Below are 26562 nucleotides of genomic sequence, written 5' to 3'. Positions count from 1 at the left end.
TGGGCCTTTGTGTGACACTAGAAACGCTGGCATGAGGAAGGAGTGGACTTCTAGGAGCCTTTGGTCACACTGGGAATAAGGATCTAAAGCGGACAGCAGGAAGTCAGGCTGTACCCCGCGCTTCCCACCCCTCGTGAGGGTGTGAGTATGAAGGGTAACATGAGGGGTGGAACTCTTCTGTATCCTGATTTGTGGTGATGGTTACATGATTTTATACATGTGTTAAAACTTGCAGAACTGTGTACTAAAAGAAAAAAGTTAGTTTTACTGTGTGATCATTTTAAAGATAAAAATTCTTTTCAAGTTAAAACAAGAAAACTCAAGACCTTGTCCCCTGTGCCCCATCCCTGAACTGAACTGGGGATGCAAAGTAAAGGGACTGAAGTAAAGTGAACAAATCCCCTCCCCCGCCCATCAGTGTGTTGGTTGAACTCCCCACTTTAAGAACCTGGCTCTGCTGGGAGGTGTGGTTGGCCAGGCTGGGCTGGGTCTGGCCCACTAGCACCTGAAAGAGGAGGCCTAGAACCTCCCAGAACTGAAAGAACTATACCAGCCTCAAAAAGCAACAGTCCTTTGCTTTTTGGAAGGGGCATGATTCAATTTCAATTCTTTAGATTTTATTAAAAAAAAAAAGTAAAGTGCATTTTATTAAAAAGAATACAAAACCCACATAAACTCAGGGCCCCTGTGCTGGGCAGTATCAACATCCCTTAGAGTGGAGGCTGCAAGGTGTAGGGGTGAACTGGGGACTGGTTTTGAAGAGGAGGCCAGGGCAGGTGTGGGGAAAAGGGACACAGGTTTGCAGGCTGGGATGGAGGAAGGCAGGCAACAGTCTTCCTGGAATTCCGAGGGAAGGTGTACATTGTCATATACTCTCTCCTGGGCTCACGCTGCCCTCTGTCTCTCTCATGTGGCCGCAGCCTGATACAGGCCGGAAAGGTCCAGGAGGTGGGTCTGAGCCCAGGGTGTCGTGAGGGCTCTGGTGCCAGTGTGGCCCTCCGGTCCCTGAGGTGACAGGATGATGGCTGCAACAACTTGGCCAGCTGGCGAGGCTGGACCCACTGGAGCCCGAGCTGGCCCCTGGCTCTGCCGTGAGAAGGGGCAGCCTGTGGCAGTAGGATAAGGCGGAAGGTGGAAGAGGCCAGTTGGTGTGGGATGTCCAACTCTGTCTCCAACAACCACTTTGGATGAGCCCTCCCAGTCTGGAGACTGGGCCGGCCGTGTGCATGGCATTCTGTGTTCTCTCACTGTTTTCTCTTGTTTCACATTTTCAACTGTTTTGAAACAAAGGGCTCAGTTTCATAAGGAGCACTGTTCTGCCCACCCGGGCAGGCCCCGATCTTCAGCCAGGCCCTGTGGGGCTGTGGCCATCTGGGGTGGAGGGGCCTTGTTGCTTGACACCAGGCAAGCTGGCTCCATCGCTCCCGAGGGCTGGGCACCGTGGCTGTGTTCCACGAGGAGCAGGGGTCCAGCCGACCCTCTCTGAGCACTCCTGGCCCCTAGAGGGAGGCTGCCTCTAGAAGTTTGCTCTCACACCACAGAGTCCCGGATTTCAGAGCCCAGGCGGACCCGGGGCCGGGGACACACCGGGGACACCTCCACGAAGCTGTCCAGGATACTGAGCGGCCTCTTCTCTGACTCTGTGAAGACCCGGGGCCCTGGGGAGCTGTCCGACAGAGCCTGGTAGCCTCGGTGGTCGAGTGGGGTATTAGGGGGGCCCACGCCATTGAGCGGCCGGGTCTCAGGTGGCAGTACCACTGGGTGCATCTTGGGGTGTACGCTGGCACACTCCCCCTGCTTCAGGAAGACTTTCATGCCACCCCGGTGCCGGTAGAGGAAGAATAAAATGAAGAGCACCATGGCGAACACGAACAGCGCGCACATCACTAGGAACTCGGTCCAGTAGGACTTCTCTGCACCCCAGCTGGCCCTGCCCCCGGCCGGCGCGCTCACCCGAGACGTGCTGATGATGACGGGCACGCTGCCACTCTGGTCTGCTCGGTCTGCCACTGCGTCCTCCACCACCTTTGGGCAGTAGCTGGCCTCCAGCTGCCGGAAGCCCTCCTCCAGTGACCAGCACTGGAACTCCCCCAGCTCCTGCTGCCTGCCCACCAGCAGCAGGTCCCCGGTGGACAGCACGCGGCAGGAGGCCGAGGCATTAATGGGGACCCCGTTGTGCAGCCAGAGCCGGGTTGCCAAGTTGGAGAGGAGGGGGCAGGCCAAGGTGTTCACTGTGTGGGGCTGGAACTGGACTGGCTCACAATGCTTCTCACCTGCAGGCAAAGGAGGCACAGTCCCGGGTAAAGGGGGGCTGATATCCACGGTAGCCCCAGGCTCACCCACCTCCCTCTGCGCTATGGTCCTCCTGCTGTAACAACAACTCTGGGGACTTCGGGGACTGGGGGTCTCACTTTCCAGGGTCCTGCTTGCAGGGCCAAAGGGGTGAGGAAGTGAGGAAAGGCATTAACACACAGCAGTGGCTGCAGGAGCCTTCTAGGCAGCCTTCTGCAGTGGCTGCAGAAGACTTCTAACCTTCTAGACCCCCCACATCTCCTCCACCCTGATGGGGCACCTTACCTCTTGGTACAAAACTCCGGGCCTTGGACGAGGAAGTGTTGCAGAGTTCCCTGGCATTGGCCCCCTCGATGTCCTGGATCCATGGCCTGAGGACCAAAGAAGAGTCTGGGATGGGCCAGGAACCCCCACAAGGTCGCATCTGCCCACCCTCCGTGCAGCACATGCCCTCACGCAGCCCTGCAGATGTGGGCCTGGGGAAGGGCTCAGGGACCACCAGGCCCAAAGCGGGGGTGAAAGGCAGGCGGCTTCCCTGGGTGGATTCCCCACCCCGCAGGGTTTGTGCCGGCATCTCCTCTGTCTACACAGTATTTACTTCAGTTAAAAGTTACTGTAGGGACTTCCCTGGTGGGCCAGTGGTAAAGAATCCACTTTCCAACACAGGGGATGTGAGTTCGATCCCTGTCGGGGAACTAAGATTCCACAGCCGCGCGGCAACTAAGCCCACATGCTCTAGAGCCTGTGTGCCACAACTAGAGAAAAGCCCCTGTGCCGCAACGAAAGATCCTGTGTACTGCAACTGAGACCTGGTGCAGCCAAGTAAATAAATATTTAAAAAAAAAAAAAAGGTACTGTAATACTTCCCTGAATTACAAAAGCAGTTGAGTTGAGCTCTTAGAAAAAGTCTGGAAGGACAGCTCTATCTGTATGTATATACCTGTCTCTTTTAAAGCAATGCACATGCATTGATTTGTTTTTAGAAAACTGGAAAAAAAGCACAAAGGCTAAAAACATTATAAAAGTCACAATCAACCATCCAGCGAGAATGGCAGGCAGCATTTTTTTTGAGTGTGCCTTCAGGTGTACATATGTATACGCATACATGGTGTTTTGAAATATAAAACTGGAACCAGGTATCCCCTTGAGTGAAGTATGTACACTACAAATAGGACAGATCCCATATTTACTTAAAATATGTGTATTTTTGTTTATTTTACACATATGTAGAAAAATCTGGGGGGATATATATTAAAATCTCACTGTAAGTCTCTCTAGGTGGTAGGATTAGGGTAGTTTTAATTTTATTTATCTCTATTTTTTTCTATATGAAAATTTTAAATCTAAATAAGTGATTTTGAAAACAGTTTTTAATGGGTTGGTTGGTTTTTGGCCGCACCACTTGCAGGACCTGAGTTCCCCAATCAGGGATCGAACCTGTGACCACTGCAGTGGAAGCGCAGAGTCCTAACTACTGGACCGCCAGGGAATTCCCTTAATGGGACTGTTATGTAGCCCTTATTTTTTTGTTCCTTAACTACATTCACATGCCAATCGACATTCTCCTGCAAAGCTTTTCATAGCTCTAATATTTCATACTTTACCAAATCTTGTCTCTGCTTTACAGATGGGTAAGGCAAACATAATTTATCGTTTGAACAACACTTGATGAGAGTCAGAAGGGGAGCTGATTAATAATTATTCCCAGACAGTGGACACAAATGAGGCTGTGTGGTGATTCCACAGAGGGCCTAGGGAAGGCACTCGGAGGCCTAGTGCATAGGGTTGGAAAAGTGGGTGGGGCCTTCAGGAGCTCTCACCTGGAGGCCATCGCAGGCCGGTAAAGGCTGACGTGCTTGCAGCTGGAGCCGCTCCAAGCGCAGTAGGGGTCCCGGGCCAGGAGGCAGTCCCCGCAGCTCTGGTACAGGCTGCAGTTGGCCACGGGCACCTGGACCACACCCGAGTGTGAGGCACCATACAGCAGTCCCTGCACAGGCACGGGGGATGAGAAGCAGGCACAGGCAGCCAGGGCCACCACCCAGAGCTGCACCCGGCTGGAGTGCACACAAAAGCCACCGACAGGGGGCCTCCTCTCATGCTCCCGGGCCCCCACATTCTGAGAGCTTATTCCAGAAGCCTGGATCTCTCCATCTGGCTGGGGCAGGAGTCGGGCACCCCAAGCACGCTGCCCGGACTCCTCCTCTGCTCACCCTGTCGGCATCCAGGAGCAGGTTCTGCACGGGCTGTCCTGATGAGAAGATCTGGAGCTCCTCGATGATATGCACCCCGGGGCCCACGCTCACCGCCTTGTGCAGCCAGCCGTCACCTGCAACATGGACAGCACTCAGGCCCTGCGCAGAGCCTGAGGCCCATGTCCCAAAAGCTAGCCCTGTTGACTCTGAGCCTGCACTGCTGTGGGCACTCACTAGTGCCTAGGAAGAGGACGTCGTAGGTGCGCTGCAGGCCAGGGACGCGGTGGACAGCCACACGCTGGTAGCGGGCCTGGGGCTGCAGGAGTAACAGGCGGCTGCGGACCTGCCCATCCATCAGGAAGTGGTCCTTGAGGAAGTTCAGCACACGGTCGGGGAGCTGCAGGGACGAGCTGATCTTCCTTTCCCGGGTGCTGTTGGTGATGCACTGAAGGAGAAGGCGGTGGCTTGAGGCGAGTGGCACTCAGGGCAGCAAGCAGGATGTGGGTCCTGCAAATCCCACTGGGACTGCCGGCCCTATCTCCCCAGTGAACAGCAGGGGTACCTGCCCCGCCCTTGGAAGCCACAGCACAGCACTCCAGTTCTGCGAAGCCAGCGCACTGATCTACAGGCCTAAGGGCAAAGCCCAGGGTGTGGGGCGCCCAAGGGCCCCAGCTGCCAGGGTTTCCCCCTCTCTGCCCACCAACCATCTCTCCTTCCTGCCCACCCTTCCCCCACCCCCTTCCGCAAGCCTCAAGAAGCATGACCACACTTCCTGCTCCTGTAGCATCCTTTTGGCAGTGCTCTCTCAGGACGCCCTGGCTGACCAAGGCTTCCTAGTACAGGGGCATGAGGGTGCCTGCAATTAGTTTCCCATATTGCCAGGGGCACTTCCTGATTCTCTCTGCCCCAGGTCATTCTCTGTAAAAGCCCCAGGAATTAATACCCTGGAGTGACCCTCAACTGCACAGGAGTTGGTGACAAACACCCCAGTGGGACAATGCTGAGATGTGCTCCACGCAGCCTCCCAGGGCCCCAGGGAACGAGCTCCAGGTGCCCACAGCAGTAGCAGCTCAGTGACACACACTTTCTTAGCTCCGCCCCCTCCTCCCACAATCCTGTCCCCTCCTGCTTCTTCCTGGGATTACCTCCCCTAAAAACTGCTGGCACTCACATCCTTGTCTCAAGGTCTGCTTTGTGGGGAGCCCATGAGGCTGGAAGGAAAGAAGAAAGGACTATTTCCCCATGGCCTGTCACTCAATAAATAAATAAGGAGCTCATGGCAGAGTTGGGGAGAGGCACGTGCAGTCAGTGTCCTGATGGGGGACACCCCTGCCTGGCCTAAAGCAGGTTTGAAGCCACCCCGACATTCATGGTCACATCTAACTCAGAAAGACAAGCAGGCCTGGGCTTCGTCCCCACTTTCAAGGTGAGAAAACAAACTCAGAGAAAGCAAGTGATCCCAGCACAGTTGGGGACCCATCCTCCCAGCACAGGGGCAGCACTCACCGCGCCGGGCCGGGGCGAAGGCACCAGGTGGGTTACGGTGTACCACTGCTGCGTCTCGCGGTTCACCTCCTTGTAGAGGCCATTGAAGGCCCTCTGCACGTCCTTCATGGTGAAGACACAGATGGCAGAGCCTTCTGTGGTCCCCCTGTGCCTACCAAGGAAGTGGCCAGATTAGCCCAGCAGCCCTGGGGCTCACGATGAGGCCAGCGGGGCCCAATCCCGGCCCCAACTCATCCCCCCAACCCCGTTCCCAGCTAGGTCCTGGGGGTCCTACCACTGGGATGTGAAGACCCCGTAGAAGAGGGTGTCACCCCATTCCTGGGGGCTGGGGCTCAGCGTGAAGACGTCTTGCAGTACGTTGAACGGGAAGCCATCGTCAGGCCGCAAGCACAGCAGCTGGGCCTTCAGGAAGGACGTCCAGCGCTGCTGCAGGACCCGCTCGCCCCCCTCATCACCCTGGGAGAGGGAGAGAGGGCCAGGGCTTAGGCACGAGCAGGGGTGGGACACTTGGTGCTCCTCGCTGCCCCCTCCCCAACGGTGGCTGAGACAGACGCCAGGAAGAGCCAGACAGACCAAAGCCAGGCCTGAGTCCATTTCACATCAAGAAGACTTGAGGTGGCAGCCGTCAGGTCCCCTCACCGGGAGGCTAGCTAAGTAAATGACAGCGCTTTCCTTACTGTGGGACACCAGGGAAAAGGACGAAGGGGAGTCTATCTACAAACGTGGAAAGATGTCACGATTCACCACTGAGCAAAAAGGGGAGCTAAAGAATCACATTACAGTGTAACTCTTGTTTGTACATGGTGTTAAATAATATAAATATGTATGTATTTACACACGTGCCAAAAAAAAAAAATAGCAAGGAACACTCTAACTTCTTGTGGTAGGATGGTGGGATTATAACACCAATAGTCGACAACAAGTGGTTGCTCACCACATCTCTAAAAGCCCTACACAGATCGTTAACAACCCTGAGGGAGTTTTGTTATGATTTCCACTGAACAGAGAAGGAAACGAACTGATTTCTCAGTAAGGAAACTGCCCAAGATCACACGGCCTGCAGGGTTTGAACCCAGGCAGCCTGGCTCTAGAGTCTTTGCTCTTAATCACGATACCACGGTGCCTCTTATCTTGTAAGTGATTTTCGTGTGTACTTTTCTACATTTTCATGTTTTTTAAAATAAATAAGGAAAAACAGAGACATTTTAACTGAAAAGGAGAGAGAGAAAAGCCAGTAGCCAAGCCGTTCCTCCTGGAGGACAGGAGAAGGCCACAGGTGCGGGGCCTTCTGGTTCTATACCCGAGGAGCCTTCGGGGTCTCTGGGATGGCCCGGCCTGCTCACCTTGCAGACACGGGCAATGCGGGACACGATGGTGTTCTCAAAGAACTCAAACTCCTGACCAGTCTCGCTGAAGAAGAAGTAGATCTTGTCATCGTCCCCTTGCAGGCTGCCCAGGCTCTCGGGAATGTAGGCTGAGGCCACAAACGCTGGGTCTGTGGGGGCCAGTGGGGAGCACAGAGTCAGCCCAGGGATCCCAGACAGGCGAGACTCTGTTCTCAGGTCCTGCTGGGTGGACAGGGCCCCCTCCCTGAGGCCCCGTGACAGCCCACTGGGTGGGGCGAGAGGACTTCACCTTGTAGCCAGTTGAGGGAGCTCTCAGTCTTGGTGGGGCGGAGGCTTTGGCTCCGTGAGATGGCTGGGTCATTCCCCTGGAAGCTGCTGACTGTTCCAGTGTACAGCTCGCCATCTGCCAAGAGGACATGCCCATGGGAATGAGCCCTCAGCACAGCCCCTTCCCGCTCAAGGCCCGGAGTGACACGAGTGCTGCCCTTCTTGTTTGAGGAGGACAGAGGAGGGAGTAGGAACTAAGAAAAGCCAACCCGAGGGCAGCCCAGGGTCGCCGCACCCGCTGGGAATCGGTGTGGCATGGACCCACCAGCTCAGACCTGGGGCCCACCCTGCTCCCCTGCCCGCCCTCACATGGAGCCTCAATGAGCCCATCCTGCCCCCCTGACCCCCAACACTCACCCACCACCAGGGCCGTGGACTTGAAATTGGGGTCAAAGGGACAACGGCCCTTGCCATCTTCCAGGAGGATGTTCCCCACCACGTCCTGTGCCAGGGTAAAGTTCTCCATGTTCTGCAGGGGAGCAGATGGGAGAGCTCAGGGGCACGCCAGGGTGTGAGCGGGCTCGGCGGGAGAACAAGGAGGTGTGCTGGAGAGAAGGGAGGGGTCTGACGGGCACCCCGGGCACAGTCCCAGCACCGTCTCACCAGGACCTGACGTGGTGGGCACTGTTGCCCCACGTAACAGAGAGGAGAGGAGGCTTAGAAACGCAACGTGAGCCAGGAAAGGGCAGCGACGATTTAAACTCAGGTATGTCTGACTCCAAAGCTGGTTGCTCCAAAGCCTCAAAATGCCACCCTTTACGAAGGTGTGCGTAAAGAGTATGCGTGTGTTGAGGAGGATGGACAAGGTGGCCTGGCGGGAACTGAGTGAGAGCAGGGGAAAGAGCTGGAGGAAGCAAGAGGGCGTGACTGTGGGTCAGCCAGCACTTTTGTGCCTGGGGAATCCCACCCCCCACCGCCCCCTGCAGGGCAACCTGGCCATCAGGGCTGGGGCTGGGCCTCAGGGCTCTCGGGGCCCACTGCTGTCAAGAAGCCTCCCCCTGGGGCCTGCCCTTTAGCAGGGGTCAGTGCTAGAGACCAGCTCCCTGGGGCACAAAGACAGGCAGTTCCCAGGCCAGCCGCAGGCGAGCCCAGGGTGAGGAGGGGCACTCACAACGTAGGTGCACACGGGGCTGAAGGCCGCGGTGCCACAGGTGAACAGGTGGCTGCTGTTGAGTGGCAGGAGGATCTTGATGTAGTTTTGACAGTCCCGCTGGAGGAGGGAGGAGGATGTCAGGCCCAAGCAAGCCACCAGGGGGCACCGCCGAGCCCTCCCCACGGGACGCAAGGCCAGGCCTGGGGGTGAGGCCTCTGCTCCCCAGTACTCAAATCCTGGAGTAAACGAGACTCCAGGAGCCTCGTGGGGCAAAGCAGATGGAGGACCACGGAGCGTGTGCACAGGAGGGGACCTTGGGCCTCACGTAGTTCCGTGATTGGGAAACTTCTCTTCAGTTTGGGGTGAAGGCACAGAATCCCTCCCTTTTGAGCTGTCTCGGCCCCACCTGGTGAGGCAGCTACGCCCAGAGCAGGAGGAAACACGCAGCCCTGAATCCTGGGCCCCAGACTTGCGGATCGCCTCCGCGAGCGTGTCTAACAGCTCTAACAGTGTGTCTACTGAGCTTCTGATTGTTCCCCACAAAACTCTCTCCTCCGGGACCTGCCCCCTTGCACTGACGGCTACTCCGCCTTCTCAGCTCCTCAGGCCCCGAGCCTCATGGCCAGCTTCGACTCTCTGATACCCGCCACCCCGGTTCTTCCATCAGGAAATCCTGGTGGCCCCATCTTCAAAATACTTCCGGGATCCGACCATTCCTCACTCCCTTTATTGGTCCAACCCTGGTCCGGGCACCATCGCCTCTTGCCCCTCACTGGTCTCCCTCCCTCTGTCCTCGCCCCAACGAGGCCGCTCGCCACCGCCGCGGCCAGAGTGACCTTTTGCAAACGCACGCCAGACCATGTCACTGCCCTGCTCAGCCAGCCAGTGGTTCCCCACATACCTCACTCAGAGTGAAATCTACAGTCCTGTTCCTCCCCCATGTCAATTCCCTCACCTCATTTGAGCCAAGTAATCTCGGCTCAAATATCACTTTTTAAATGAAGTGTAACCTGACCACCTCTTAAACCTGACCTTCTTTTTCACAATGACATAATAACCAGTGTCTAAAAGCACCTGGGCACGGAGCAAGTGCTTAATACATTTCTGCTGAATAAAAGAAATCAGGGGTGGTCTGGACTTGAACCTGTGTGTTGACCCCAAGTCCGGTGCTCTTCTGCCTTCACCTTAACTGCCATCTGCTGCACTCAGGACCAGGAAGGCCTCTGGGAATGGTGGGGAGTCCTCCCAGAGAACCCCAGGCTGGCCTGGCTCCTACCCAGTGGTCTGGCCAAAACCAAGCCAGGATTATGTCAGACCTGCTACATTAGGCACCACCCTCAGAAGGACAGACTCCCACCCCCACCCAATCACTGCTCATGCTGGAAGCTGATGTTTATTTGGCACTTATTATGTGCCAGGTGCCTTATACCTATTAGCTCACTGAATCCTCACGGTAAGTCCAGTGAGACAGGCCTCATTATCCCCATTTTACCAAGGCTCAGAGAGGCAAATCTACTTACTTGTCCAATGTCACAGACACAGTAAGTGTAAGCTGAGACTCAAACCCAGGTCTGGCCATCTCAGAAGCCTATGCCCTTTCTACCACAGCTCGCTGCATCTGCTCCCACCTCCTGCCTCCATCCCGGGCCCAGATCTACCATCCTCCGTCCCTCCTTCAGCCCAGGTCACCTCCAGGTGCTAGCTCACCTGTGGGTCCTTGCCCTTGAAGCTGCACTGCTGTTTCCTCTCTGCGTCTGCGCTCCACAGCAGCTGGGGAATTACAAAGGGGAAGGTAAGTGTGCAAGCGGGAACGAAGGATATGCCCCTCTTTTCCTTCCCCCTTTCCCGTTTGCATCATCCTCGGACCCAGAAGTTCCATCTTCCCCACTGGCATCCTCCACCCAGGCTAGCCATCCCCGGGCATCATCTCACCTCCTGGTACCCCCCGCCTGGCAGGAAGCTGACGCTGCTGTTGAGTGCAAAGAGGGCCTCTCGAGCACCCACGTATAGAGTCCTGCCATCCCTGCTCAGCAGGAGGGCTGTATAGTTGGAGATGTGATCCACTTCAAATCTGAGCAGTGACCGCTTTTCAGAGCCTGGAGAGAGGACGATCGATGGACATTACCTGGGGGCCCCCCCTCCCATACCAACCTCTAGAATGCGCCGATCTGATTGAAGGTAGATCAGCAAAGCAGTGGGTGGCATGGGGCTGGGGACAAGGCGATCGGATTTAAGGGGAGCAGCATTCCCGAACCCTCAAACATTATGTATGAGACAAAGGCACAATGATGAACGTAAAAGAACATCAATTATAGCACCATTCACGTTAATGAAAAATTGAAACAACCTAAGTGTCCAACCACAGGGGACTGGGTGACAATAAACCCAAATACTTCCTTTGCTGGAATACTACGCAGCTAGTAAAATGCTATTGTATTAGAAACTCCAGACCAACAAGCAAACAGAGTTATGTAAAAAAGCATGGTCAAAATATGAAGTGAACTAAAATATGAAGTGATGGATTTTGAGCACCTGACGGAATATAAGAAAGGAAAGTATATTTAACATTCTCCTTTGAGTGGCGTTAGACCCAAAGAGAAGGACTTGTAAGTACAGCCCACTCCTGTGGGCTGATTTACAGAGGAATGCAAACATGGGGCGCTGGTCTTCAACTATACTGCCTCGCAGTCACTCATGGAAGATTTATGGTTATTAAACAGAATGTAAATGTTACATTGAATGTACAACAGACAGGCACTGTGATGCTGGGGGCCAGGGGAGTCAAGGAAAAAGTCGAGTCTCCATATCTTCCTCTGAGAGCAATGAGGGCCACAAGAGACTGTCCGTGGTTAGTGGAACAAGACACTGAGGCTTAAGTATATTATTTTATTTTATTTTTCCACCACCACCCCCCTGCCCGCCGCATGTGGGATCTTAGTTCCCTGACCAGGGATCGAACCTGCGCCCCCTGCAGTGGAAGATGGGAGTCTCAACCACTGGACCACCAGGGAAGTCCTTAAGTATCTTATTTTAAATTGCAAAGGTAACCAAATACAGTGGCAGAAAATGTTTGGAGGAAGTGGGGAAGGGTGATGGAACTGATGGAAAGCTTTATTTTTCTCAGCAGCAAGTCAGTAAGTCAGATAAGCCAAGAAATCGTGGGATAAGCATTTTACTTAAGTGGAGGAAACCACTGTATAACAAGAAGTCTAAATGATTAAAATTGCCCCTTTTACCCAGGCCTGGGGCTGGGGAAGACTGAGGCAGTTACTGCTTTTCACAATAAGTCCTTCTGTGCTTAAAAAAAAAAATTATGTGCCTCTATCTTTGATATAAATTTCAAGTATCTTTCATTAAATGAAAATGAAGGTTATAAAAGAGTATGCATAGTTAGAGTCTATTTGTTTGTGGGAAAAATATAAACAGAGAGAAAAATCCAGAAGGGTGAATCACAAAATGCTGGAAAGTGGTATCCCTGGTGGAATTATAGGTAATTTTTTTTCGCTTTGCACTTGTTATCATTTTTGGATTCTACAGGTTATACTTGTGCAATGCTAAAGAAATAAATTAGAAGAAAAGGAAGAAGAAGACAAAAATAAACACACACATCTATCCACCACGATACTATCTGTGCTTTCAGTGACTAATGGATTTGGAGAGAAATTATTTTAAAAATTCAAAGCAGCTGATAAGAAAAGAAAAACAAGCAAAAAGCAGCCACCCTACCTAACCCCAGGCATCTCCTAACTGACCAGTGGATTGCAACCACGCAAACAGCTTCACGAAGCTGAGGAAGCAAAAAATGCAACATGCCAACAAAGCAGCTGAGAAGACAGCTTTCTGTGTGTTTACATGGTGAGTGTTTTTACATACCCCCAGCCTGGTTCCACAAAGGGCAAGGAAACACAAAGAAAAGAAGGTAGTAAAATATAAACACTAAAATCAGGAGTGGAGGAAAAAACACATCTGAAGAAAACATCTAATCCAGAAACGAAGGACAGATTTCACATAAGCAGGTCATAAGGTCCTCACACAGCTACTAGAGATGGGCTCCACATTTAGTGCTGAGCCTCCCAGTGGTCAAAGAGAAAACGGAAATCAGGTTACCTTGTCCTCATTATTCAAGAGGAAGAACACATACCAGCCTTTCTGGAGAAGCCAAGCTTTTTACCTGGTTGCTAATGGTGAAGGAAGCCCTTCGGTAGGACTTCCTAGCACATATACTGGGATATCCTACCAGCAAACAGGAATGACGGAGTTTCCAAGGCTGTTCCCTTCCTGATGAGGGAGGGTAGTATCACAAGGTACCAGTGCAGGAACCTACAGGGAACCTGAAGCTAGGTGGCTTGTCACTCTAGAACCAGAGCCGAAACAGGGACTGCACTGGGAGTTCACAGGGCAAAGTCCAGCCTAATGTCCGGAACCTGAACTCTGTTACTGAAACCACATAGGGAAGCTGTGGTCTGGAGAAGTTAAGGCCTCTCTTTGAACACTTAAGTCCAGAATCACACTAGACTCCAGGTCTTTAGCCTCAAATTCCCAACTCCTCACCACTTCCTATCAGCGCTCTATATACTGGGAGGCCCAAGGAAAGTTTCCAGCACTAACCCCCTACTTTTCCCAACCAGAAAGTTTCCCAACACGTAATTGGGGCCCAGTTACGTTGCTTGTACTTTGTGCTGATGAGCTGGTCAGCCTTCTGGAACGAGCAACCTGACCATTTTGCATTCTGGTCCGGGAAGAACCGCCCCCCCTAAAAGAGACCCCTCCCGTTGGCCACCACAGGAAGGTGTTGGGTAAACATGTTGCAGATATTAACTCCCTGGGTGCCCACGATGATCCTGTGAGGTAGGAACTGCTGCTATCTCCAGGTTACAAATGAAGAAACTGAAGCTCAGAGTCATTAAGCAACGTAAACAAAGGCCGGCTCAGGAGGTCTCCTCCCTGGACTCCTGGTCTGCAAACTGCAAGATGCAGCAAAAGCACCTGGAAGATCTAAACTCTAGATCCACGACCTGCCCCTGGAGACTCTGACGCTGCTGGCTTGGGATGGAGCCTGAGAACATGCAATTTTATGAGCTCCCTGGGGATTCTGAAGTTGGAGGCCCAAGGAGCACACTTTGAGAAGCACCATGTAGGTAGGTCCTTTGTAGAGCAGTGTGGACGTCATCTCACCGAACTGTAGTTTTCTCATATGCATCATGGGGATAATGAAAATAAAACCCCCAGCAGGCTCACAAGGAGTCAGTTAGACCAGGGCAAATGGCTACCGCAGTCCCTCCTCATCTTTTGCAGCCCTCCAGGCTCCTGACAGCAAGGCTGGCTCACATATGCCCATGCTTATCTGCCTACAGAGGAGGGGCATTTCTACCCAGGCGGGTCCCGTAAGTCTGGGCAGGAGGCTGCTCTTGGAATCTGTCCAGATACAGAAATGCCAAAGGTCAGAGATAAGCTTCAGTCCAGGTGGCAGCTCAGACTCACTCAGGCCTGGGGGGGTGGGGAGACTTGCCAAGGGTCATGCAGACAGAGCACAGCCAGGTTGGAGGGCCAGCCAGGGCGCCAGCTGCCCAGCCCTGGTCCAGCCCAGCTCTCCGAAGAAGCCAGCTGCTCAAGAGGCCCCCACACCTCCTCCTGTCACGCTGGGAGTCCAGTCAATGAAACAGCCAAGGGACAGAAAACGCCTGGGAGGAACGGGCGAGGGGCCCCTCACACCACGCACTCCCATCCTGGGGATGCTGCCTCTTCACCCCTCTGCCCTGAGTCTCTCAGACTCAAAGCCATGGTGTCCGGAAGGCCTGGCCCTCCACAATCCCTCTTGCCCTGTGGACTTCACCAGGGCCGATCAGTGGGGATGGCTTACCACCTGGGAGTCTCAGTGCGACAGAGATTAGAAGCACAGAGACCTGGGTTCAAATCCTGCCTCTGTCACTTACTGTCCGTTTGCTACCAGGACAAGCCACTTAACATCTTGGAGCCTCAATTTCCTTATCTGTAAAATGAGGATAATACCACCTCGCCTCATAGGATTGTTACAAAAAGAAATGAGATTATATATGTAAATAATAACATACATAATAATAACCCACATTTACTGGGAGCTTTACTCAAAACAACTTCGCACACGTTATCCCAGTGTTGGCACAGTATCTGGCACACGATCAACACTTGAGTGGATCAAAAACAAAACCAAAAAGCCCTGCAGGAAAATCCAGCCCAGCGAGAGCTGCCAGAGAAACAGGGTTGCTTTGAAGAGCTGGGCCTCCCTGTTCCTCATGGCTAACAAACTCGTCCTGGGCCATTCTAACCTAGGCCTGCGTCTGGTCACATGAGGGGCTCACGGCCAAGCAGAGAGCAACAGCTCAGACACGGGCCGGTGTCACGGGCCCATGCTTTGTGAGAGGTGGTCCCTGCTCGGCGGTGTTCTGAGTGGGGTTCCTGCCTCAGCTTGCCCGTGTGTGTGTTTGTGTGCGTGTACACCCTACCACAGGGCTTGTCCATGCTTGTGTGTTCGCTCTGGGGTACTATCTGCAGAGGCGACTAAAAGGAGGTGTTTGTGCACTCAGCTCCGTGAGTGCTGGCCCACCTCGGGGTCAGTCTTAGTGTCCACCCTGCTCTCTGTGTGGAAAGAGAGTGTCTTGTGCGGTCTCCTGGGCTACCTGTGCTGCTCAGACATCCTCCACACCCTCTACCCAGCAGGCTAGTCCAGTGCAGAGAAAGCTGGGCTGCCTGAAGCCGTGGCCAGTTCTCCCAGGTGGGATGAAGCCGTCCCATCTAGCCTGGGCAGGCCTGAGCCAGTGGCTTCTCCAGGGCTCCAAGAAGGCAGGATGGCGGCAGGCCTGGGGCTGTCCCACCTCAAGGCCTTGAGCCCTCTCCACCCTGGGCCTCGCCCGCCCTCACCCTCACCCTCGGAGAGGGTCAGAGCTACCTGCAGAGCCCCACTCCCACACCCTCAGGGCCTGGGCTCTCAGCAGGAAGTGATGCCGGAACAACTCAGCCCCCAGCCTCATCTAGAGATTCTCCCCTGGCCTGTGACTCAGCCGGAAGTGGAGCTCTCTGGGGTGAGATGCAAACAGGGCTCAGCACCATCCCCGCCCCGGGCGGTCCCCACCCTGCCAACCAGGCGCTGCAGGTGACTCAGAGCCCCGCCCCACCTTTCCCTCCACTGTGGCTCCGGGGGCACCCCAGCTGACGCTGACCTGGCCTTAACAGCCCGCCGCCCACAGGCCCCAGCAGGACTAGGCCAGAAGACACCAGCTTCCCTGCGGAGTCAGGGCCTGGAAGGTGCCCCCAGTGGGAACGGGGGTGGGGCATGGTGGGCAGCTAGCTGCCCCTCGGCTTGAATCACAAGGTCCCCAGAGAGGGGTCTGGGCCCTGGACAAATCCCTGAGAGCCTCCCAAGGCTCTGTTGGAGCACCTCTTCCCCAGGGAGTCACACAGGACCCTTGGACCCACTTGCGCCAGCAGAAGCACCACCTCCAGGACAGAAGCGCTGACTCAGCAGCAAACTAGGGCAAGGCAGCCATCCACCTGGATGCTGCCGACCTGTTTGCGCGTCCTCCTTCCCCACCGCCCAGTGTCAGGGCAGGGCGGCCAGACGGGCTGGAAGCGGCACGCCAAACTGCTGTCAACAGGCCAATGCCAGGGTAGAGACCCCAGCCAGGCAAGGGTCACTCTTGATAGGGGAAGGGGACTGTGTGCCACAAGTGCTCCCCATGGACTGAGGTAACCAAGAAAGAGGCAAGAAATCAAGGGAACCCAGCCTAGAAACGTCCTGTGTTCCTGGGGCATGCACGCTCGGGAAAGCCCGCTTCCCAGCTGGCTGCTGCTACCGCCCCAGGTGAGCTGGCCAAGTGCTCCTGCCAGAATCACCCGGTGGCCCCCACCCCTCACAGACACTCCCCTTGTGTCCATCTGGACAACAGAGTCTTAACCCAGGACCTGTCATGAGCCGCCATCACCTTGGAAGCCTGACCCCCACCCGCCCACCAAGGACTAAGGTCAGCTCCTCCGGCCCTCTGCCCCGGGGCTGGCCATCCCCTCTCTCCTGAAGCCTCTACCCCCATCTTCCTCCTCTCAGAGGCCCCCCTTTTCTAAGGAAACTGGGGCCATCAGGCATAAACAACCTCAACTTCCCATCCTCCATCTCCTCAGAAACTGAATCCTGTGTCATCAACCTCTGCCTCTCAAAGAATTTTATTTTCCCTCGGTATCTATCCTAGAAATGTGTGTGCCTCCCTCCTCCCTTTTCAGCCAAACTCCTGAGGAGAAGAGCCACCCAGCGCCATCTCCGTCCCTTACCTCCCACTCACTCCCTGCCTGGGGATCAGGCCTGAACCAGGCCCATACTCGCCAGGGCCCAGGCATTGCCTCGCTGCCAAACCCCAGACGCCGAGGGGCACGGCCTGGCGGGGGTCCCCTCTCCTCTGGGGGTCTGCCACACTGGTCTCAAGGGTCGCCTGACGTCTCCTTCACACTCCCCCCAGGCCTCCATCCCTCCAGGAGCTGATGCGCTGTAGCACTTACTCAGCACTTTAACTGGGCTGGTGCACGTACTTCTGGCCAGGTTGTCAGGTAGGAATTACCATCTGCTTTTTTCAGGCGAGAGAACCGAGGCACACGTGAAATGACTTGCCCTCAGTTACCCAGTTAGGAAGACCAGTGGAGCTGGGATTTGAACCTGGGTCACCGGCTCCAGAGTCTGTATTATTAATCACCTTCAGCCTCTCCAGGCCTCGCTCTTGAATGTTCTTGTTCACTGGGGTCGGCCCTTGGCCCTCGGGCCACACATCCATGCCCATCGCTTCAATGTCCTGGATGCTGGCAACTCCCAAATCTCTTCATCCTCCAGTATGCAGGTCGTCCTCCAGCATGCCAGACCCCACTATGCAGGAGGCCCTCCATGGGCACCGCCTCCACTGCCCCCTTCCAGACCACTCCTCGGCTTGGGATCTTGCATCTTTGGGTGGCACAGCTCAGCGGGCTGGAAACCTGTGAGTCGCACTTTCTATCTCCCTCTCCCTCACCGTGGACATCTAATCCATGCTCAAAACCTGCCAAGACTCCCTCCTCAATACTGTCCAAATCTATTCCCCTCACCATCCCCGCTACCTTGGGCCTGAACTGGGCCACTGCCCTCTCTCACCCGAGCCACTGCAGCAGCCTCCCATCTGGCCCCTGCCCCCAGCCCAGGTGCTACAGAGGTCAGAGGGCTCTCTGGGGACTGTCACGGTCCCGTGTCCCTATGTCCCAGCCCCTGACTCGCCAGCCCTTGCCACATCCCCCTCCCATTTTAAAGGAGTGAACTTTGACTCAAGGTCCTATTTCTCCTCGCCAGTCTTTGCCCAGGCAGTCTCCCTGCCCAGAATGCTCTTCCTTTTGACTAACTCCTACTCATCCTTTGAGACTCAGCTCGGTATCACCTCCTCCAGGAGGCCTTCCTGAATCCCCAGCTGGGCGAGAGCCCCTTCCCTGTGCACCCATCGTTTCCTGCTCACACCTCTCGCAGTGCACTGGCCACATTATTTGACAATGATGGGCCTCAGATGCCCTGTCTCCCTCACCAAGCTTTGATCCTTGAGGATCAAAACTGTCTTATTATTTGCAGCCCATATTTGTATCATCTGGCCAGGGGAGTTCCAAGGAGTTGTTCAATAAACATTTGTTGATTGAATGAATGACTAAGAGTGTCCCAAGTCCCAATTCAGGGTGCTCTGGTCCAGGGACTGACACCAGATTCAAAGGGGGCAGTCCAGAGGTCCTGAAGCCTCACGATCGTGAGAGTGTGTCTGAGAAGCATGGCCCTTGCCCTGTCCCCTCCCCAGAGCTCAGTCCTGGAATCCCAGGGTCTAGATGGAAGTGTGACAGCTGAAAGAGCTGCAGGGAGATGGGAGAGGCCACAGGGACCGGAAAGGAGAGTCACAAGGTCTGTGTGTGAGTCCTGAGTATTATCACTGACCAGTTAGACAAGATACCTGCCATTTCTGGGAGGGAGCCCTCGCAGGGTTGCTGGGAAGACCAAATAAACACAGCATGTGGAAATGCCAAGCTTCCAGGGTTAGGGGGCCACCAACAATTAGGATTGGTCCTACCCATGCCGCCCACCCCACCCCCACTCCTCATCCTTGCTCTGAGTAAACCCCCAGCTCCTGACCACCTCGGAAGCCCACTTGTACAGGGAAGGGGACAAGGGCAGGTGGGGGTGGAGCCTCCTACAGGCAGGAGCCCCTCTGAAGGGGTAGCTGCTGCTTCCTCGCAGACCATTGCTACTCAATGCAATGAGGGCTAAGCCTCATCAGGTCTTCAGAACTGGAAACCTGGATTTTTATAGAAAATTTCCTGAGTTTTAAATATTGGTGACTAATTAAAATTTTTCTAAAACACTTGGATGCCAAACAAAATATATCTCCATGCTGGCTCTGGCCTGTTGCTCCCCCGTTTGCAAACGTCTGTCTGCCCCAGTCTCTGGTGCACTGCGCTCCTGGCCAAGTCTGCCGGGTCTGCCCTATTTCCGACCATGGCTGTGCCATCAGGGCCTTAGCTGGATCCCTTGTCCCATCCAAGGAGTGACCTCAATAGATTTCTTTACCAGATGGAAATACATAACCTATCAATTATTCAAAGGCTGAGCTGGGTCATTTCACTGCTTTTGTACATTTCACAGGTGAAGCAGGAGCCAGATGTTCTCATGGAAAGAATGTGATTCTTGAGGCAGAGAGCTTGTGGTCTAAGGCTTTGCCCCGAAACTTCTAGCTGCACGGCCCTGACAATATGAGTTCTCTTCTCAGAGCCTCGGGTCCCTCATCTGTACGAGATGAAACAATAGCACCTCCATACCCCAGGCCAGCACCCAGCACACATTGGGTGCTCCTTCCCGGGTGGTTTTCTTCCCTCTTCCAGTTAACACCTCTCTCAGAGGATGGGCAAGGGGAGGCTAAGAGGGAGGCAGCAAGTCAGTTCACTTGGCCCCTCTTTAGAATTAAAGATACGGGGCTTCCCTGGTGGTGCAGTGGTTGGGAATCCACCTGCCAATGCAGGGGACAGGGTTTGAGCCCTGGTCCGGGAAGATCCCACATGCCGCAGAGCAACTAAGCCCATGAGCCACAACTGCTAAGCCCACGTGCCACAACTACTGAAGCCCGCACCCCTAGAGCCCATGCTCTGCAACAAGAGAAGCCACCGCAATGAGAAACCCGCGCACCACAGCGAAAGAGTAGTGCCCGCTCACTACAACTAGAGAAAGCCTGCGCACAGCAATGAAGACCCAACACAGCCAAAAATAAATAAATAAATAAAATTTAAAAAAGAATTGAAGATAAAATGAGAGGTTTCTGTCTACTGTCTATTATCCCCACTGAAACCCCCTCACCACAGGCCCCCCACCTCTCTGAACTCCACTAAGCTGTCAGGATGGGCTTCTCAGATGGACCCATGAGTGCAGACCAAACAAGTCCCACGGAGAAGAGGTCAGGTCGCAGGCTTGCAAGGCAGAACTGTGTGACGTGGACAAGATACTTCTCTTCTCTGAACCTCAGCTACCTTAATTGTAAAATGGGGATAATTCCATCTACCATGTAAGTGGAAATAATATACTAAAAGCCTGGTGCCCACAGTAGCCCTATACCTGCTACCTTACCTTCTACCTTCTTCTAGGTGCTGGATGGTGGAACACAAACATAAGGACGCCAGCTGTGCCACCTAAGGGCTGGTTCCTGCCCCATAGTGGAGACGGTCACACAGGAGTGGTGGGTGGCTGAAGAGTGACCAGGGGGACCGCACAGGGCTCTACTTTCCATCCTGGACTCGGGGGAGCACTGCCAGGACAGGGAGGTCAGAATGCGAGGAAGAGGAGAGGCAGGGGGAGGGGCGGGGGTGCTGGCTAGGAAAAAGCAGCAGCAGGAGCTCCTGAGGTCAGGCCAGCCTAGACCATGAGAGTCTCACGTACTCTCACTCCTCTTCCCCCTCGACCCACACGGAGGACCACATCAGAGGCCTCCGATCCTGAGCACCCAGGGATGGGGGAGTGGGGCCACAGGCCCTAAGAAAGGGGACAAAGGAAGGCGTGACGGACATGACCTGAGTCCAGCTTTTTCTCCAGGCCCCGTGCCATCCTGTCTCCCCTGTCTAGGAGAGGAACGTGCAGGTGTATCCAGCTATGCCCCAAAAGTTGTGCAAGCTCAGAGCTTTGCTGGGCTGGCACACAGGCATTTCAACACCCAGCTACATGTGGGTTATGAAGAGGGCAGAGTGGAGGCAACCAGGGACACGGAGGAGGCAGAGGTGCGGTCCAGCCCCAGGCAGAGGAGGTTCTCGGGGCAGAGGAGGACTTTGAAAGAGCTGAACCAGGAGCACCTGAAAAGTGGACTAAATTAAGCAGGACCCCTGACGATGGCCTCCAGTCAGCCCTCGGGCGACTTGCTTGGTCTCCTACCCCAGGTTAGGGGGTGGGGTCTGCACCACTTCATTCCCTGGCCAGAAGGTCTTAGCACCTAGCAGAGGGCCTGTATACAGCCAGCACTCACCAGTATCTACCCAAATGATGCAAATAACCTCACCCAGCAAGGCGGGCAGGGAATTTCCACCACAAAGAAGAGTAGCCACTACCTTTTACTGGGGACGTAGCACCGGGCCAAACACTTTACACACATTATTTCACGTAATTCTCTCAGGACCCTGAGAGATGGATCCTGCTATTACTCCCAATGTGAAAATGGGCTTGGAGGAGGTGGGCACTTGCCCCAGGTTGTGCGGTGAGCCGTCTGTTAGCACCACGGTTACAGCTCTGTGCTGAAGGGCCATGAAGATGCCAGCCCACGGGACAGAGCTGAAGACAAATGCTCATGTCAAGCTGAGGCCACATCAAGGAGGGAGGCCGGTAACCAGCCAGCAAAAGACTTCGAAAGTGGCTTGCATGGGGCTTCTCAGGGCAGCCATGACCCTGGGTGCCCGCTCCAGGTCAGAGGACAAGCAGCTGATTCAGGCCAATGCGCTCTTCTCTCTGCTCAATGGGGTTTTGTTGACTGCGGTTTGCAGGCCCAGGGATTTATATTCAGTCTAGTTTGGAAACACTGTGTACAGAGTCTTCCAGCCAGGCACTTCTGGGGCAGGGGGTAATTAGTAACTCCTTTTAATTGCCCAAATAAGGGGATCCGACATGACTATCATGAGCACAGCAGCAGGCTGTCTGGTTTCCGCCCGCACGGCCAGGCTGGAAGGCACGGCATGCCCAGGCCCACTGCTTCCACTCCGCGTCTCTCCTGCTCCTGACCACTGCAAGGCCTCTGTCCTCACTGCACAGTCTCCGATGCAACAGAACCAAAATTCCACATGCTTCTTTGAAGCGTCCCTTTCACAGAGACAAGAAACCTCCTCTTAAGGCCACTGCTTGCCTAGCTGACCCTGGAGCCCCCAGTCCTCCTCCCACTCCTGTCCACTGGGTGAGACCACAAGTGGGGCACCCCCTCCTCATGGCCCCAGGAATCTGCTGCTGATCAACAGTAATGAGGGTTCCACACGAAGGACCTCAGATGCAAACTGGATGCTCTACTTCCAAGGATTTTGTTTTAAACCACAGACACAGGCCATTCTCCCTAGGCATCCGGGCCCCTGGAGAGCCTGGGTGGGAATTCAGTACAGGAGGGCAGGTGGCAGGAAGCGGGGTGTGTTCTCCGTTCCATGCCTCTCTCCCTGTTCTGTGAGGGAGAGGCCTGGGGCTTCAAGCCCAGCATCCCATGGTCACCATGGGCTTGCCCGGTATGGGCACACTGCCAGGAACATCTGATGAGCCCCCAGGGATGAGGCAGGAAACCGCCTCAGGCCATGCTCAGAGGGTGTGCCTGCTCAATCACCGGGGATCCCCCTCTGGGGCTCCCAGCCGGCTGGGAGGACCTGCATGTAGATGGGATGGGGGCAGCGGGGATCAAGGTCCTGGAGGGAGGCCAGGGAGGCGAGCACTCTGGGTGCAGTGCAGTGCAGCTCAGCAAAGTGTGGATACATGCTCATGAGTTCAGGGGCTGGGGTGCTGCTAAACGATGCCAGGGCTTTGGTGGAACTAGAAAAAGAAGTCCCCTCTGGGTAGTCCCAGCCTCAAGAAGAGAGCGGAAGGTCTTTTTCTCTAGGCTCCACAGCTTGGAAAGCAGAGTATAAACTGCATTTCAGGCCCTCCGCCCCTCAGCTGGGCACCTCTGTGCCATAAACTAAATGTGTGCATCTGTGGGTTCTCACAGGTGAGCCTGAGTGTCTTAGTCTTTTGGGGGGTTAGGATTTTAACATACGAATTTTGGGGGTACACAGACATCCAGACCATAGCACCACCTGACCTGTGCAAGGGGTGCTAGTGTGTGACAGTAGCCTGTACTACGGCCAGGCCATGGTGCTGAATACGTGGAAGTGGGCCAGGTTTCAGGGCAGTGGGTAGTAATGACCAAGTGTTCTAGCTGCTCTCAGGAAGCAGGTCCTCTCAGTTCCTCCGCACAGCTCCCCCTTCTGTCTTTCATTCACACTATGAGTGGTCCCCAGCCAGCTTCAGAGTTGGACACAATACCTGCTACAGTTGACATGGCCCCGTGAACCAGTCCAACTTTCCCAGGGCCAGAAGTAGAGTCCATCAGAGCCTTTGTTCCCCCCTCACCTCGCCTTCTTGCAGAGCTGAGAGGGTCTAAGGGCAAAGGGAGTGGTGGCCACAACAGAAAGAGTAGCGAGGCAGCAGGCCTGGGTCCGGATACACCTGTTATCTTCACTTACCCAGCTGGAGCACCCAAGGGGCTGTGGTCAAACTAACAAACCCCAGCTCTGGGCAGGATATGCCAAAATGAAGCCTGTGCTTAACACATAGCAATGATGATAGTTAACACTTATTAAGCGGGTTCTACGTATCAAGCCCTGCCCTAAGCACTTTTCAAACAGAAAATGATTTAACCTTCACAACTTTGAGGTGGGTGCCATCATTATCCCTATTTTACAGATGAGGAAATCAAGGCCCAGAGAGGTTAAGTAGCTTGCTCAAGGTCACAGGGTTACCTAGTGGCTGAGGCAGGATTTGAACCCAGGCCATCTTCTCAGTATTATCCTGCAATATTTCAGGTAGGGTTTTCCCTAGTGGCCCTGACTTAATTTAAGTACTGATTCTGCTACTCCTTCCTTTTGTAAATGAAATGCTTTTAGAAGTGGGATGCTGTAAAGAGAAGGAAGGCTGGTACAATTTTAGTCTGTAAACACTAATTTATACATCCTTTATTCTAATTCATTCAGTGTGACAACCAACAAGTTAAAGGGCTTGGAGAAACATTATTGGGCATCTATATATGTTGCCTAGTAATACACCTGGTTTCATGAAATCTCTAAGATAGCCTTGCAAAATACCTATGACAGTGCCCATTTTACAGATGAGGAAACTAGGGCACCGGGAAAAGGGGCTCACTTGCCCAGTAGCAGAAATGGGACTGGAATCCAGGTCCCTCTGATTTCAAAGACTTGGAAAAGCAACGAGATGAAAGTGGCGGGGGTGGGGGGGTTGGTAAGGAGAGGGGAGAGTGGAGGGCTGGAAGGGAGGGGGCCAGAGAAGCAGACGTGAGCACCAGGCGAGGGACGTGGCCAATGAGGATGGTACTCCAGGGTGACTCTGAGAAGCAGTCCTTCCCAGGGCCTGGAAGTCTCGGAGCCCAGAGCTGCCCCCATCCCTAGTATGGTCGCTCCCAGGCCCTGGGGGGATCCCACCAAGCCTGCGCGGTGGGGGCGGGCTGCGCCGGCCCACCAGGATGAAGAGGCGGAGGGAGAATGGGGCACCCGCCCCGCCGCGGTTCCCGAGTCCTGCTGCGACTTGCTGTAATACCAGACCCCAGTGTTTATGGGACGGCAACCAAGGCCCCCTCCACTCCGCGCCGCCCTCGGGGGCGGGGGTGGGGGCACCGCGGCTGGCTCTGGTCAGCATCAAAGACAAGCAGATGGGCAGGCGGACCAGCGGGCAGCCAGCACCGGGGGTGGGGAACGAGGGGGGGCGCCACCGCCGAAAGGGCGCCCTACCAAGGGGCGAGCCGGGGCGACAGAGCGGGCGAGAGATCCCCTCCCTGTCCATTAAAAAGAATGGAAGAAAGGGGCCCGCGGCCCCACAGCTCCCCTCTCCTCTCCCTCCTTCCCAGGAGCGTTCTGAAAGGAGGAGGGGTCCTAATGGACCCCAAGCCTCCGACACACCCCCTTCCTCCCTCCCTCCTTTGTCACCACAACCTCCGCGCGAGGCACCTCTCCGGCCGCCTCCCCTCCCCCAGACCCCAGCCCGCGTCCCCCGCGGGGTCGCCCCAGCACTCACCCAGAGGCAGGCTGATCCGAGGGGCGAGCGCCCGAATCGGAGACGGCGGTAGCAGTAGCAGTAGCATCAGCAGCAGCAAAGGCGGCGGCGGCCGGCTCCCCCGGCCCATCGCGGCGCGCGGGACTCGGACAGCGAGGAGCGACTGCGTCCTCCGGGGTCCGGCTCAGGTGGCTCTATAGGACTCGCGGGCGGCGGCCCCACCGCGAAGTCCGGCCGGGAGTCGGTCGCCGGGCCCCCGCCTCCGGACCTGGGGGCTGGAACCGGGTGGGAAATGGGGTCACGTGGGCTGCTGCGAACCCTGGCCCCTCCGCCCCCAGCTGCACCGAGGTCTTCCACTAGCTCCGTTCGGTCGAAGCTCGCCCGCGAGTGCGGGAGGGAGGGGCTGAAGGAGGAAGTTGGGCGGTTAGTCCAGCCTCTCCCTGCTCAGCTCGTGCCCGATCCACCCCTTCCCCCTTCCTCCTTCCTGGGCGCTGGAGGCTCAAGGGGCGCCAGCTGGGTGCACCTAGCTTGGTGCGCGTCCGGAGGGGGCCAAGCCCGGGGATCAGTACCAGCCGAGTCCGCGGGAGCGCGGGGGCACGGAGGAAAGCAGACCCCTAGTTCCCCGCCCCCACCTCTCAGACCCTCCCACAGCCGCCCCGGCCCCTTCCGGCTCCTCTAGGACCCTCAGCGCGTTCGTTTGGGAAAACGTTTGGGTCTCTACACTGCGCTCCCGTGTCTTCTCCCTTTATCCCTGCCGCCCCCCCCCCCGTCCCCCCGCAATGCTCCTGGCACCCACTGTCCGTAACCAAATGAACTCCGCCGAGCTGGTAGACTCCGGGGCTAGTTGCTTCTGCACCTAATTTCTGCAGGGGTCATTCCACCTTAGGTCTTGAGTGTTCACTTAGAGGCTTAGCACTTAATCTAGGTACCCTGCGGGGTCATCCACGCTTGGAATTCTGTCCGCACGAAGCCAAACCTCGGATGGGGGGATCCGGGCAAGATTAGCTTAAGTGGGATAATAGGACTTAATGTACTGCCAAGGAGGTGGACCTTCTCCACAACCTGCACGTAGCCTGGCAGGGGAAAGTACTCCCTAAGGCTGGAATTCCAGAGGCACCCACCCTCAATCCTCCTGCAGCGTGAATACCCAGGGGTGGAGTTCAGTTGTGCTGAGACCAGGGGTTTCAAACTGCAGACTGGATCCCTTAATGGATCCTGAAGTCAATTTAGTGGATCCCTATCAGCATTAAAAAAGAAATAGAATGGAAGATACAAAAGTGCAATGACCATAGAAATTATCGATAAGTAAGCTTTAGGAAACTTGTTTCAACTTTTCCTAAGTGTGCACAGGATCACAGTAAAGTGTAATTCTTCCTGTAGTTCAAGTCAAAAGGACTTTGAAAACCTCTGCCAGTCATTTCCATGGCAGTGGGGACAGTTCCTCCAGGAATTAGCCACAATGGCTCTTCACCCCCAGCCAAAATTAGCCTTCTCAGAGCTGGCACCTTTTGCTCTCACCCTATTCCC

The 26562-nt window shown here is 55.1% G+C and overlaps 1 protein-coding gene across 10 annotated transcripts in view; it reads right to left on the bottom strand.

Moving 5' to 3' along the window:
- Positions 1–1231: 1231 nt before the first annotated feature.
- The window catches only part of SEMA4B (semaphorin 4B), a 91835-nt gene continuing 66504 nt past the window's right edge, over positions 1232–26562 (bottom strand). For all 10 annotated transcript variants that reach the window (XM_067696812.1, XM_067696783.1, XM_067696839.1 and 7 more), the window contains 14 exons: positions 25057–25310; positions 10689–10852; positions 10464–10526; positions 8775–8873; positions 8021–8132; positions 7626–7739; positions 7334–7485; positions 6265–6446; positions 5991–6141; positions 4719–4929; positions 4503–4618; positions 4113–4279; positions 2578–2663; positions 1232–2273 (listed from right to left, as the gene is read on the bottom strand). In XM_067696812.1, coding sequence (XP_067552913.1) covers positions 1531–2273; positions 2578–2663; positions 4113–4279; positions 4503–4618; positions 4719–4929; positions 5991–6141; positions 6265–6446; positions 7334–7485; positions 7626–7739; positions 8021–8132; positions 8775–8873; positions 10464–10526; positions 10689–10852; positions 25057–25165 — 2469 coding nt within the window. In that variant the 5' untranslated portion in view covers positions 25166–25310 and the 3' untranslated portion in view covers positions 1232–1530. The remainder of the gene's footprint in view (positions 2274–2577; positions 2664–4112; positions 4280–4502; positions 4619–4718; positions 4930–5990; positions 6142–6264; positions 6447–7333; positions 7486–7625; positions 7740–8020; positions 8133–8774; positions 8874–10463; positions 10527–10688; positions 10853–25056; positions 25311–26562) is intronic.

Source organism: Pseudorca crassidens, chromosome 1 (genome assembly GCF_039906515.1).
Source record: "Pseudorca crassidens isolate mPseCra1 chromosome 1, mPseCra1.hap1, whole genome shotgun sequence".
NCBI lineage: Eukaryota > Metazoa > Chordata > Mammalia > Artiodactyla > Delphinidae > Pseudorca > Pseudorca crassidens.
The sequence above is the reverse complement of the archived record's forward strand: the minus strand, read 5'-3'. Positions and strand labels throughout refer to the sequence as shown.